Raw genomic sequence first — 14,576 nt, forward strand, 5'->3', positions numbered from 1 at the left:
AAGCCCAGTACAAATTTGGTCACATGTCTATCAGTGCATGGAAAGAAATTTGCAGTCAGTTATGTGCACAAAAATCCAAAAAGAATGTTACAAAGTGCTTATAAGACAACCAGCTACTAAGAAACTTCCTGGCAGATTAAAACTGTGTGCCCGACCGAGACTCGAACTCGGGACCTTTGCCTTTCGCGGGCAAGTGCTCTACCAACTGAGCTACCGAAGCATGACTCATGACCGGTACTCACAGCTTTACTTCTGCCAGTATCCGTCTCCTATCTTCCAAACTTTACAGATGCTCTTCTGCGAAACATGCAGAACTAGCACTCCTGAAAGAAAGGATACTGTGGAGACATGGCTTAGCCACAGCCTGGGGGATGTTTCCAGAATGAGATTTTCACTCTGCAGCGGAGTGTGCGCTGATATGAAACTTCCTGGCAGATTAAAACTGTGTGCCCGACCGAGGCTCGAACTCGGGACCTTTGCCTTTCGCGGGCAAGTGCTCTACCAACTGAGCTACCGAAGCACGACTCATGACCGGTACTCACAGCTTTACTTCTGCCAGTATCCGTCTCCTACCATCCAAACTTTACAGATGCTCTTCTGCGAAACATGCAGAACTAGCACTCCTGAAAGAAAGGATACTGTGGAGACATGGCTTAGCCACAGCCTGGGGGATGTTTCCAGAATGAGATTTTCACTCTGCAGCGGAGTGTGCGCTGATATGAAACTTCCTGGCAGATTAAAACTGTGTGCCCGACCGAGACTCGAACTCGGGACCTTTGCCTTTCGCGGGCAAGTGCTCTACCAACTGAGCTACCGAAGCACGACTCACGACCAGTACTCACAGCTTTACTTCTGCCAGTATCCGTCTCCTACCTTCCAAACTTTACAGAAGCTCTTTTGCGAAACATGCAGAACTAGCACTCCTGAAAGAAAGGATACTGTGGAGACATGGCTTAGCCACAGCCTGGGGGATGTTTCCAGAATGAGATTTTCACTCTGCAGTGGAGTGTGCGCTGATATGAAACTTCCTGGCAGAGTGAAAATCTCATTCTGGAAACATCCCCCAGGCTGTGGCTAAGCCATGTCTCCACAGTATCCTTTCTTTCAGGAGTGCTAGTTCTGCATGTTTCGCAGAAGAGCTTCTGTAAAGTTTGGAAGGTAGGAGACGGATACTGGCAGAAGTAAAGCTGTGAGTACCGGTCGTGAGTCGTGCTTCGGTAGCTCAGTTGGTAGAGCACTTGCCCGCGAAAGGCAAAGGTCCCGAGTTCGAGTCTCGGTCGGGCACACAGTTTTAATCTGCCAGGAAGTTTCATATCAGCGCACACTCCGCTGCAGAGTGAAAATCTAATTCTGGAACCAGCTACTAGTTTTTCAGAAGCCCTGAAATAAATTTTTTCAGTTCTCACATCAAAACATACTTCCAAAATGCTGTACTCAGATCATATACTTCAGTGGCACTTTGCTGAATAAAAAATCTTACCCAATCCACATCCAGCAACAAAAGATCACAAAAACAATCCTGCACGCTCTCAGCTCCGTTAGTCACATGACCACTACTCAGTCAAAGCTCAATCAGCGGCCATACACACTTGGTTGCAAACGGTCATTTACATTTAACATTTAAATGATTATCATTAAGATTATTTATCACAAAATTCAAAATGTTCTTGCTTTCATAATTGTTATAAAATCCACATTTTTTCTTAGACTGTTACATTGCCAGAATCCACATTCACTAGTCAGTTGTCTTACTGTATTTATGTCTTCCATTTCAACTCTTCTTCCATTGGCACTATGTCCCGGGATGGGATTTGTCTTCCTCAATAATTTTCTGCCATTCCTCTGGACTTCGCCGTGAACCTCCAGTTACGGCAACTGACTCTGACAGCAGCATCCTCTCCAACCTTATCACTCCATCTCAATCTTGGTCATCCTCTTACTCTTCCTCCTCCAGGTTCACTGCAGCAGGCTTTCCTTGTGGGATCTGTCTCATCAAGTCCAGCCCCTCTCAGTCTACACAGCTTTATGAACTTTACCACATCATCCTCCTTATAGCAGTCATTAAGTTTGTAATTTCTTCACCTTCTCCAGGTCCCATTTTCATATACAGTTTGAAACATCCTCCTCAATATACTTCTTTCATGTGATCTCAGTTTGTTTTTGCCCTGCTTCATAATTGTCCATGTTTTTGAACCATATGTAAGTACTGGGCATATCAGCATTTTGTAAAGTCGGCACTTAGTCCCTCATGATATAAGCTTGGATCTAAAATGTTGCAACATTCCAAAGTAGCATCGGTTAGAAGCACTTGTGCAAGCCATAATTTCAGTAAAGGTGGTGCCATTTGCTTCTGTCTTTGAGCCGAGATAAGTGAAACATTCCACTTCCTCAAATGTCATTCCATCAAGGGTTATTGTGGGCTGTAAGGGCTGGTTAGTGCCATTATACATATACTTCTCCTTTCCTTCATTAATTCTCAGGCCCATCTTCTCTGCACTCAGTTTTGGAGCTGAAAATGCACTGCTCATTAAGTCCAAGTCTTCTACATATCCCAGCAATGTTGATATTTCCTCTTGTATGAATATCTGTTTCTTTTGAAAAAATAAAATGCTATTAAAAAAAAAGCTAAAGGAATTTCCATAGGAAAAATGTTTCTACTCTTTAGATGAAATCTTCAACAGAGATAAGTAATTTGAGTAGTAATTCAGATTATTTCCTTTGTCATTGTTATCTATAATGTTTTTTATCACTTTTGTATTTTTGTATTGTATTGTATTGTTTATTATCTTGATTACACTATTGTATTGTACCAATTTTAAATCATTCATCTACCATGTGTAATATACCAGTATGTATTGTATTGTATGATATCTATATTGTATCTGATTTGACTCGTTCCACATCCATGCGTAATCATGCCATACTGGATCTATGGAATATGTATCTCAAATAAATAAATAAATTTGCATACCTCTTTTTCAAGTGCCAGGTTGAAAAGTAGGCAGGAAAGCCTATCTCCTTGCCTTAGCCCAGTTTGAGTGGGAAACTGAGGTGATAGCCTTGACTGAAGTCACATGGTACACTGGGGTACTTTAGGGTGACCCCAATTAAATGCACCAATTTTCCAGGCACTCAGAATTCCTGCATTGCCTCATAAAGTTTCACTCAGTTTATTGTGTCATATGCAGATTTAAAGTCAATGAAAAGATGGTGTACACCAACATTGAATTCGTTGGTCTTTTCTACTATTTGTCAGAGAGTAAATGCCTGGTTTACAGTTGACTTTCTTGGTCTGAACCTGCATTGATAGCTTCTAGTAAAATCTTCTGCTTTAGATGGAAGTCTACTAAACAGGATATTTTATAGTACTTTACATATAATATTTAAAAGTGTTATGCCTCTGTAGTGGCTGCATTCAAATAGATCTCCTTTATTGTGCACCAGACTCACTATTTCTACATTCCTTTTCCCACATGAGACACACAATCTTGTAGATCCTAAGATTAAGCTCAACTCCTCCTGCTTTCAATAGTTCAGATGTTAAATTGTCAGTTCCTGGTGTTTTATTGTTCTTTAATCGGGCAATTGCTCCTTGGGAAGGAAGAGGTACAATGACATCATCTTCTGGAGCGACTGGGATATCATCAGTAGAGGACTCTGAAGCGTCCAACAATTCACTGAAATACTCTACCCAACACTCCAGTACCTCTTGATCATCGGTTAGTAGTGCCCCATTTTTACTTTTACACAGGTTGATGTGTGACTTAAATGCTCTTCTTCCACTATTAATTTTCTGATAAAATTTTGTTACATCATTTGTTTTTCCAATTGTTTCCAGTTCTTCAATCTGCTTTATTTCCCATTCACTTTTCTTTCTCTGATGCAGTTTCTTTTGTTCTTTTCTTTTATCTTGATAATTTCTTACCGCTAAACGAGTATATGACTTCTCAAGCATTTTCCTGTATGCCAGATTTTTCTCCTTACTTATTCTCTTACATTCTTCATCAAATCAGAAATTACTCACTTGTTTTCCCTCTTTCCCTAGCACTTCTTCTGCTGCCTTAATGACTGCATTCCTGCAAGCATTCCATTCCTGACCCAGATTATCACTTACACAAGGGGTGCATAATGCTGCATGGATTCTCACAAGGGAACCTCCCCATCGCACCCCCCTCAGATTTAGTTATAAGTTGGCACAGTGGATAGGCCTTGAGAAACTGAACACAGATCAACTGAGAAAACAGGAAGAAGTTGTGTGGAACTATGAAAAAAATAAGGAAAATATACAAACTGAGTAGTCCATGCACAAGATAGGCAACCTCAAGTATAGTGTGTGCTCAGGTGCACCATAGTCCCGTGGTTAGCGTGAGCAGCTGCGGAATGAGAGGTCCATGGTTCAAGTCTTCCCTCAAGTGAAAAGTTTAGTTTCTTTATTTTCGCAAAGTTATGATCTGTCCATTCGTTCATTGATGTCTCTGTTCACTGTAATAAGTTTAGTGTCTGTGTTTTGTGACCGCACTGCAAAAGTGTGTGATTAGTAGACAAAAAGATGTGCATCTCCAATGGGAACTGAAAATTTTTGATCGCACGGTCATAGGTCAACTGATTCCTCCACCGGAAAACACATCTGATATATTCTATACGACACTGGTGACAGCATGTGCATCACATGACAGGAATATGTTGTCGACCCACCGAACTTGTACACTTGGCAAATGGGTAAAAAGATTCTTCTGCCTTGTCTGATTTAGGTTTTCTTGTGGATGTGATAATCACTCCCAAAAAAGTGATGAAAACATAAGAGTTGTCACATAAACTGCAACAAATTAATGCAACAGTTTCACAGTCGCACAGTTTTCCCTGTGTTCTGTCAAAACATATGTTTTTAACGTTTTCAAATTTTTCCGTGTGTAGACCGTCAAAGCCTGCATATGTCCATGCAAATCTGAATATGTCCTCGAATTTTGGAGAGCAAAGTTGATTATGTGTGAGTGCCTGAACTTCGATAATTGACACACGATCATGTAAACAATACTGCTCTGTGTACCTGTGCAGCTTCGCAAAATCATAGAATCTTTTCACAAAGTATTTCACTTGCCGAAAACCAAACACATCTAACGGTTGCACGAGAGGTGAACAACCTGGAGGAAAGGTAATCACGTCTACTCCCACACTAAAATTGTATAATGCCTGATCCTTCTGTCCTGTATAGCTGTCAAGGAGTAAGGCAAAATCTTTGTCCTTGTAAGGAGCAATCACACGTTCATTAAAGTTGTTCACTAGTCTTTTCTCCATTTTTCCTGACACACTGCAACTCACAATGACATTCAGCATTTGTGCAAGTACCCTATTCACATGTTGCTAAACTTGTGGCCCAAATACCCTTTTTCTTCATGCAAACATAAATAAAATGTAGGTAAAAGAAGTCCTGCTTTGTTCAGAGCAAATTGTATGGCATAACTATGTGAAGTGGCATGCAGTACATTCCGTGTCACCTTCTCCAACTAATGATAACATGCGCATCTATTTCATTTCGTAGTTAAAACCGAACTGCTCTGTGTTGACAATATATATGCATCATAATACTGTTGGAATCTGACGTTACTTTCTGTAACAAACGTCTTGGAACACTCTAAAAGTTCTTCCAGTTTATTCGCATAGTTCTTGCTTACATATTTCGTAATCTTCCTGCTCATAATTTTGCATTTTCTTTTGAATGTGACAAGCCAATGAGGTGAAGCCTTGAAGTCCAGGCCGATTTGTTTAGCATAATACAATCCCCAAATCTGGCTTTAATAAACTGTCAGTATACATGGTTTTCTAGTTTACTGAACTTCTGTCTGCAGTTTCCACCTCGTTCCATGACTTCTTTGCAATATTTGATTGTGCTTTTTTCCTCCATCCTTTAAATTTATTAAATTTATTTGTTACTTCACTCCATAATCTATATTTGCATCTTTTAATTGGTTTGGACAGTAACCTTTATTGGAGCACTTCCTTCATATAACCCAAAGAAATACCATCGGATTGAAGTCGCAGTATTTTCTCTTCATGTTCTTCGTATGGATCATCAACAATCTCATTATCTGGTACATACAGCCCCACAGCAATCAGCAAGGTATCGTCATCACTACGTGTACTGTTTATCAACAAATGTAGGAAATAATCATGCAAATGTTCGACAATTGTTCGATCCCTTAAGGAACTTTTTGATTCCTTACGGTTCGGAAAATATTCATTGACCTTGGTATTGAAGTCGCAAGCTATATTTGCTGGATTCATATTGGCCACAGAATACATCTCACGTATTTAATGCACTCTTGTCCAAAGTAGCGAACAGTCAACTGCCAGCCAGGGAGCCTCGTTAGCAGGAATACTCTCTTCTCTGTGCTGTAGTCGACTGACGTTGTGTGTTTCGATGTTTGTTTAGGTATAGCGTCCCCATACTATGGCACAGTTACCTTGCATCAGATGGACGGACAGTCCGATAATAATTGTCTGAAAATAAAAAATTAAACTTTTCACTCGAGGGAAGACTTAAACCGAGGACCTCTTGTTCTGCATCTGCTCACGCTAATCGCAGGACCATGGCACTCCTGAGCTCACACTATCCTTGATGTTGCCTATCTTGTGCGTGGACTACTCAGTTTGTATATTTTGCTTATTTTTTTCATAGTTCCACACAACTTCTTCCTGTTTTCTTGATTGATCTGTGTTTACGATTTCAAGGCCTATCCACTGTGCCAACTTATAACTAAATCTGAGGGGGGTGCGATGGGGAGGTTCCCTTGTCAGCAACCTTCTCAGTGTACATTTTAAAGATGTCTTCATTTTTTAACTTCAATACCATATACTTACTTTGAGATGTTCCTTTGACTTTTCTTGCAAGGAATATTCTAGCTCCTAGTTTCGCAATTACAAGGTAGTGGTCTGAATGTACATTAACTTCTCTGTAAGTTCGTACATCTAGTAAGTTTGAGAAATGCCTGCCGTCAATAATTACATGATTGATTTGGTTGACGGTACGCTGATCAGTGCTACAACATGTTGCTTTATGAACCCTTTTGTGTGGGAACATAGTGGTACCCACAGCCATGTTATGTGACAGTGCAAACTGAATGACTCTGTGGCCGTTGTCATTAATGTATTCATGGAGGCTGTGATTTCCTATTGCTGGGAAGTAATGTTCTTTGCCAATCTGTGCATTGAGGTCTCCAATAATTATTTTAGTGTCATTCACAGGGCATCTGTCACAAGTTCTCTCGAGGTCCTCAAAGAAAGTGTCTTTATCCTGGTCATCTGATACTTCTGTGGGAGCATGTACCTTGATCAATGAGTAGTTTGAGACTCAGGTCTTCAATGTCATATGTGTGATCCTAGATGTTATTCCAGTGAATCCCCTCACTAGGTGTTTAAATTTTTGTCTTACCGTGAACACTGTACCAAATTCATGGTGGCTCTCTGAACCATGGTAGAAAATTATCCAGCTTCCCATATCAAGCACTCCATGTCCTGTCCATTGTATTTCCTGTAGGACAATTATGCCTTCCTTGGTTTTATCAAGTTGATCTACCAGTGACCTCAGGGGCCCCGTCCTGTACAACAATTGTACGTTCCAGGTTCCAATAAATACATCATTTTTTCATTTTCGTTTGCCTTTAACAGTGCCATGTGTTCATCTATAAATTCGTCCGACTTCTTTACTCTGTGGTTTCCATTTTGACACAGCTTTATTCAAATGTTATTTTTTGTTTTTAACACCAATTTCTGACTTATCATTGAAAACACAATCAAACCTGATATGGATTTAAAGCAGATATGTTTCATTGTTGCTAACTTCTCTTGCCACTTATATTTTTGTTTCTAAATCACTTTTCTCTCTCGTCAGAAAATTCTTGGTGAAATTTCCCACAATACACATGTTCCAACAGACGGTGCCACAGCTGTGATATGTATTGTCATGTGAGTCTGCCCCAGTTATACTACTACCCAGTTACCCAAGTGGTTCTTACAGTATAAGATACCAACCTCTCTGACAAAATCTGTGTTGGAAGCATACCAGTAAGATTCTACATCTCTTTCCTGTGCTTATTTCAACTCTTCTATGAGAACATCGTTAGTCTGGACAACCTGTACTTCGCAACTTAAGCCATCATCATTTTGATACGAGGGTAATCCCAAAAGTAAGGTCTCCTATTTTTTTTATAAGTACATAGACCTGTTAATTTCTACAATGTTTACATCAGTTTACAGCTTGAACATTTAGCTATTTTTTGATATAACCACCATTTCTGTCAATGCATTTTTGTAGACGCTGTAGCAGTTTTTGTATGCCCATGTCATACCAGCTTGCCGCCTTGCTGTTCAGGAAGTTATGAACCTCTTCTTTCACCTCGTCGTTGGAGCTGAATCACTTTCCAGCCAAATGTTCTTTTAACCCAGGGAACAGGTGATGTCACTGGACGCCAAGTCAGGACTGTAGGGTGGGTGGGTGATTATGTTCCACTGAAACTGATGCAGGAGAGCAACGGTTTGCCAAGCGATGTGTGGGCGAGCGTTGTCATGGAGAATGTGTATGCCCTTGCTCAACATTCCTTTCCTCCGGTTATGAATTGTCTATTTGAGTTTTTCCGGAGTCTCACAGTACCTGTCAGCGTTAATTATGATCCCAGCGATTCAGCTCCGATGATGAGGTGAAAGAAGAGCTTCATACTTTTCTGAACAGCATGGCGGCAAGCTGGTATGAAATGGGCATACAAAAACTGCCACAGTGTTTACAAGGATGCATTGACAGAAATGGTGATTATGTTGAACAATAGCTAAAAGTTCAAGCTGTAAACTGACGTAAACCATTGTAAAAATAAACAGGTCTACGTACTTATAAAAAAATAGGAGACCTTACTTTTGGGATTACCATTGTTCAAACAACCTCGTTTATGGTGCACATCATTTTATTACAAAAGTTACAGTACTCACATCAGGCCAGCGTGGTCAGTGATCACTGTGAACTTCCACCCATACAAATGGAATTTGAAATAATTTACTCCCAAAACAAGGACCAGTAACTTGTTTTCAGTAACACTACAGTTTACTTCTTCTTAATACATCTGTCTAGAAACACAACCTATGGGATTTTTTTCTCTCCATTATACTCCTGACTAAAGACAGCTCTGAGAGCATAATCTGAAAGTGTCTGTTGAAAGAATAAAGGGTTTTTCAGAATCTGGGGAGACCAGCAAAAGTGAACTAATTAAAGCATTCTTAATTTGTCTCTTGGCTATCTCACTCTCTTCTATCCACTCAGCACCTTTCTTCAATAACTTCGTCAAGGGTTTAGTCACCATGGCATAATCCTTCACAAAACAGTGACAGTAATTAGCTAGGCCAAGGAGTGACTGTAGCTTCTTAAAATTAGTAGGAACTGGATAATTCTCAACTGCTTCTGTCAACCTTAGGCGTGGCTTAACTACGTCTGCACAAATATGTCCCAGGTACTGGACCTGTGGCTTTGCAAGCAAACACTTCTCTATTTTTGAGCTTAATTGAGCACTTTGCATCTTGGGCAACTCAGTATGTAACTTTACTGCATGTTCCTCAACTGTTCTTGAAAAAGTTGTTATATCATCAAAATATAAGAGACACATAGTGGGCTTCAAGCCTCTCAATAGTAATTCAGCGAATATTTGAAAAGTAGCAGGCACATTCCTTAGATCAAAAGGAATACAAAGAAACTCATAATATCCAGAAGTTGTTTGTCGTAACGGCGACCGTAACGGTCGCAGGGTCGCAGGGTTGAAGTGACAGGAAGCGCGGAGGGGCCCCGGAGCGGCCTGCGAACAACAACACAACGGAAGAGGACGGACACGACCAATGAAGGGCAAAACAAATAAGATCGAAACAATAGAGTCACAAGAAAACTTAACAATCACGTCCACTTGTACACAGAACAAGAAAGTAAATAAGTTGTCTATGGCGAGGCGGTGTGTCCAGAGACGTACACAAGATTAGACTCGCTGTCTGTGCGAGAGCCAGGCACTTAAATACTTTATCGGGGGTGCCACTATTGGCCGTGTTCCACTGTGGTGACCTCACACTAAATGTGGGCGAGGAGGCATGAGCCGCCACAGCTTACAGTGCGCTGGTGCAGAGACCTCCAGGGGTCTTCGATGTCCATGACATCTGGTGGGGATTCAAATTCTGCAGCGCGCGGTACCAGAGTTTTGGGTCTATCTTGTGGCACAATCAAATTTCCTAATCTGTCCAGTGTTTCATCGATATGGGGTAGAGGATGTGTGTCCGGGGTTGTGAGCTGATGTGACAGTCTCTCATCAACACACAGACAATAGGACTTTCTCCATTGAATGCCTTTTTAGAGACCACGACAATAGGCAAAGACCAAGGCTTGCAGAAGGTTGAATTATCCCTACAGCCACCTGCAGCTGAATAGTTTCCTCGACAACAGATTGTAGGTGAAATGGCAGTCTGTATGGTTTCTGGGTGATCAGTCTAGCATCTTGTGTGAGAATTTCGTGCAGTAAGGGGTTAGTTGCTGGCAAATAGTGCCATTCCTACAGTAGCCACACACGTTCTTCCAGAACTGGGCATAAAAGATTTTACTCTGAATCAGGCAAACATGCTAATTTCTCATGTTAGAAAAGGCATAATTTCATGAACCTTTCTTTCTGGCAACTGCTTTTTCCTACTTCGTTTAAAGTGTTTTTCATATTGAACCGCTTCTTCAGTTACTTCCTCTTCACTGGCCAGTATAGTTCTAAGTGGAATCTCTACATCTCTCTGACAAAAATTATCAACACATACTGATACTCATATCTTCTTTCCCACTGTTTCTGCATTACTTATTCTCCTTTTGACATAATATTGAACCTAGTTGAGAATGTCATTCTGTCTGTACAGATCAACCAGAAAGTCCAATCTCAGTGGTATCTGAGTTTTGGCATCAATTCAGAGAACTTTTCCCATTCCTCTGCTGATTCTGAGGGGGGGGTGATAGTTTTTAATGCCCATGTACGTGGTTTTATTGGAGCCTGTGGAGTAGGCCTCACACCACAGGTTCCTCACGACTGAGGTACGCTTATTGCCGGAACAGTAAGTTGCCTCACTGAATTGAACAGTTCACATCTTATAATCAATCTCTGCCTGAAAAGGCTCATGAAATTGTTCCCTGAAACAGCATTGAAACCTGGTCTGCATTTCCTGACCAGTTCCATGTCAAACTTGTACCTTCTCCCATCAATCTGCATGTCTACTTGTCAGTGCCTACAGGAATTATTTTCTCATCAACTAAACCTCTGATGTTGTTGTATGGTAGTTTTAGCACACACTTGTCACATTGTGACACAAATAAAACACTAACTGGGCTCCTCTTTCTATTAGCATTTTGACAGTTCTTCCTCTGAGCTTGCCTTCTAACACTATATTTTCCACCTCACTGATTTCTCACTATCTCAAATGGTTCATCGCTCTTGCAGGGGGCGAAGGTGACTGGCAGGACCTCCTCCACACTCATTTTCCCACTGCACACTTGTGTTTCCCCATTGTGCCCTCCAATTTTGTGTATTACTTTGTGATGTGACTGCTGCGGAAAACTACCTCTGACTTTGCAGACAGCTGTCAGTTGCATGCACTATCATATGACATTTTGTACAACAGGGAGTGCAGCAGTGCTCAGCTGTGTGGTTCCATTCCTCACACTTCTAAAAATCTGTATCATTTACAGAAGCACAACATGGCTCATTGCTATGCAGGGGAGTTCAAACAAATCGACCCATATCCTCATGTAACAGAGCCTGTCTCACAGCTTTGTCTAATGAGGTGAGGGACACCGTTGTAACTTTATTTCATGAATAAACACATCAGAAGCTCTCAGGCCAGTTTCTTCAATGAGAACCTCATTTCATTTATCATCTTTGCCCAGAGCATATGTGTGGAAAGATACATTTAGTATTCTACCTGCAAAAGCTTTGAGATCCTGGCAGACATTTTTGTGGTACAAAATGGACAACTGCTCTCTGTAACAGATGAAGCTACTTTTATCAGAGTCATGTTCTGCACACCCCTTTTGCCAGCACATGCAAGCTTGTTGCATCATGTACAGCATCAACAGAATCCACAAAAGTACAGGCATCACCTGAAAATTGCATCTTGGTTACATTCTGAGGAAAACTGTCCTTCCAGGAGCAAGTGTGCCCCACATCACAGACATTCTGCAAAAAGGTGATAACACTCTCACTGAGTTTTCCCAAAAAAGAAGGGACAAATGAAACTACAGGAAGCATAACCCATGTGGTTACATAAGTTTCAGTTTCCACTGCAGAAGCCCAGAGGTGCTTGCAGTAGTTGGACTTGCCGTCTGTCTAGTTTCATGTTCGAAAGTAAGCAATATTCTCCTGTAACTGTATTTTCTGTAATAGCAACTTACTAACCTGCTCTCAGATGAGAGTGACATTATCTAGCCTTGGCATTTCTGGCAGTAGTGACTTTTTGCCATTCCTGCAGTCAATTTGCCACAGACTGCTTGTTGGGCACAGTTACAAGATTTTAGGCCAAATTTCTAGAGACAAAAGGTGTTACAAATGAAAGGAAGGTCTCAGCATTTAAGTACAACATTTAATTAACAAAAACACCCCATGAGAATGACATCCAGAGCAGTTCACTGATGAGTACAAAATTAGTGGGCATAGCAGTGGGACTTACGTACACCTTTTCAGTGTCAAGTGAAGAGATGCAGCAGGTGTGGGTCAGCAAAAAGACACTCACTGTCAGAGACAGTGGCAACAGCATCAGCAAAGACTCTTGTCAGGCAGCGTGGTGATGAGGAAATGTGGCACATGCCCCCAATGTTGGTGTAGGTGGGGCCCGATGAGGCCGAACACACGGGAGCGCTGGTAGCTCACATCACCTGTGTGCTTGCAGGTGCATCACAGCATTACAGAGCACGTCGAGCACTGGGTACTGTGCAGTGTACCAGCTCTCTCTTCCAAAAACAAGAGGCCACTTTCTGCAAAATGACGTATCGGTAATAACTTTTTGGCAGAGAGTTAGCATGGAGGTGGGATGTGGGCGCCCGGGTGTGCTACAGAATTTCTCAAAAAGAGAATTGTAATGAGAATTTCAGTGCTACATTTGGTGGTTATAGCTGTAAGCCATGTTACTAAGGAATATAAGAAAAGAGCTGAGCTACAGCACTGGGAGGCCGCTGGAACCAGACTGAGGGCATGGTACCATAAGAGAGGAGCTAGCAAACACGTGTAACCGGGAAGAGAGAGCCAGTAGGCGAGAGAACAACCATATGTCTGAAGTGATTGTTGCTGTTCCTCTCCACCTCTCTGACATGATGATTTTCGACCTTCTTATTGGCTGGCAGGCTGGTACACTAAGGTATCCCACTGTTAGCAAAGCCTTTCAACTGGCTGTGGGCCGGGGCACATCGAGTAAAATCTGGTACACACTCACACAGTTTCGGCTTCTCTCTCTTCATAGAATTCAGTACTGGAATAGTAAAATAAAGTGTAATAAAATTTTGAAAGAAAAATTCCTCAATGCTCGGATTTCTGTCTCGGTGTGGTTGCTCACAATGTACACTGTCTTAAAAACTCTGTATATTTTTCTTTAGTTGACTAGTTAAACATGTACATTATAAAAACTACAGTCTGTTTAAAAGAAATGAAATCATAATTTAATTATGTATAGCACTCACAGATTGGGAAATAGTGGTCTTCTCAACTTTCATGCAGTATTAGTGAGAGTAGAAAAATTCCTGTAAAGAATATGCATAAAAGGATAGTTGATTTATTATAGCCTTTAGTGCAGTGAAGACTAATTATATATTAAATACTTATTTAATCTTAACATTATTTATTTCAGCCAGACATACCAACTAATTGAACCATTGAGAAGACAACTGCAACACTTGGGAAAAGCTACTGAAGACCAGCAAGAGCTAATAACTGCTTTAAAAAGTAAAATACTTCAAAATGACGAATATATACACAAACTAGTGACATGAGGCTCACTGCAAAAGAGGGGGAAGAGGAAAGAAACTAAACTGCTTAAAAATTTCTCACAAGAATTTGTTACACATTAACATGTATGTATACTGCAGCTAGAAAAGATTTTCTTTTTCCTGACATGCTCTTTGTGTTAAATTCTGTGGCTATGAAAATATATGTACCCAAGCATTATTCTAAGTGTCAAAACATTTCACACTAAAAACAAATAAATGTGTGACTTTCAGACTGGAGCATTCTTTCCAATTGCAGCTTATATAGTCCATCAGTTTCTTATTTGGCTTTAGCTTTGCACAGCTGAGTGGACCTTATTTCAGACCATCCCACCAGCACTAAATTTTAACTAGTCCCTGAGAATCACTGTCAAGGTTCCCATATCAGCAGTCAGGAATAATGATAAACTCTAGATCATGAAGGAAGTAAAAGAAAAGATAATCATTTCCAACTTCAATAATAATGACATATAAACTACTCTGTTTGGTTAGGTAGTATCATGTGGAAGGGGTCAGAAACAGCAGCAGTGTGACTGTGCACAGATAGGCGTAGGTA

At 40.8% G+C, this 14,576-nt stretch overlaps 1 protein-coding gene across 2 annotated transcripts in view; it reads left to right on the forward strand.

Annotated features, from left to right (window-relative positions):
• The window catches only part of LOC126278416 (TRAF3-interacting protein 1), a 272,794-nt gene extending 258,511 nt beyond the window's left edge, over positions 1-14,283 (forward strand). The window contains exon 13 of one of the 2 annotated variants that reach the window (XM_049978524.1): positions 13,885-14,254. In XM_049978524.1, the coding sequence (XP_049834481.1) occupies positions 13,885-14,026 (142 nt within the window). In that variant the 3' untranslated portion in view covers positions 14,027-14,254. Of the gene's footprint in view, positions 1-13,884 lie in introns of both variants that reach the window. The other variant, XM_049978525.1, reaches the window with a different exon arrangement.
• Positions 14,284-14,576: the final 293 nt, after the last annotated feature.

Source organism: Schistocerca gregaria, chromosome 6 (assembly GCF_023897955.1).
Source record: "Schistocerca gregaria isolate iqSchGreg1 chromosome 6, iqSchGreg1.2, whole genome shotgun sequence".
NCBI lineage: Eukaryota > Metazoa > Arthropoda > Insecta > Orthoptera > Acrididae > Schistocerca > Schistocerca gregaria.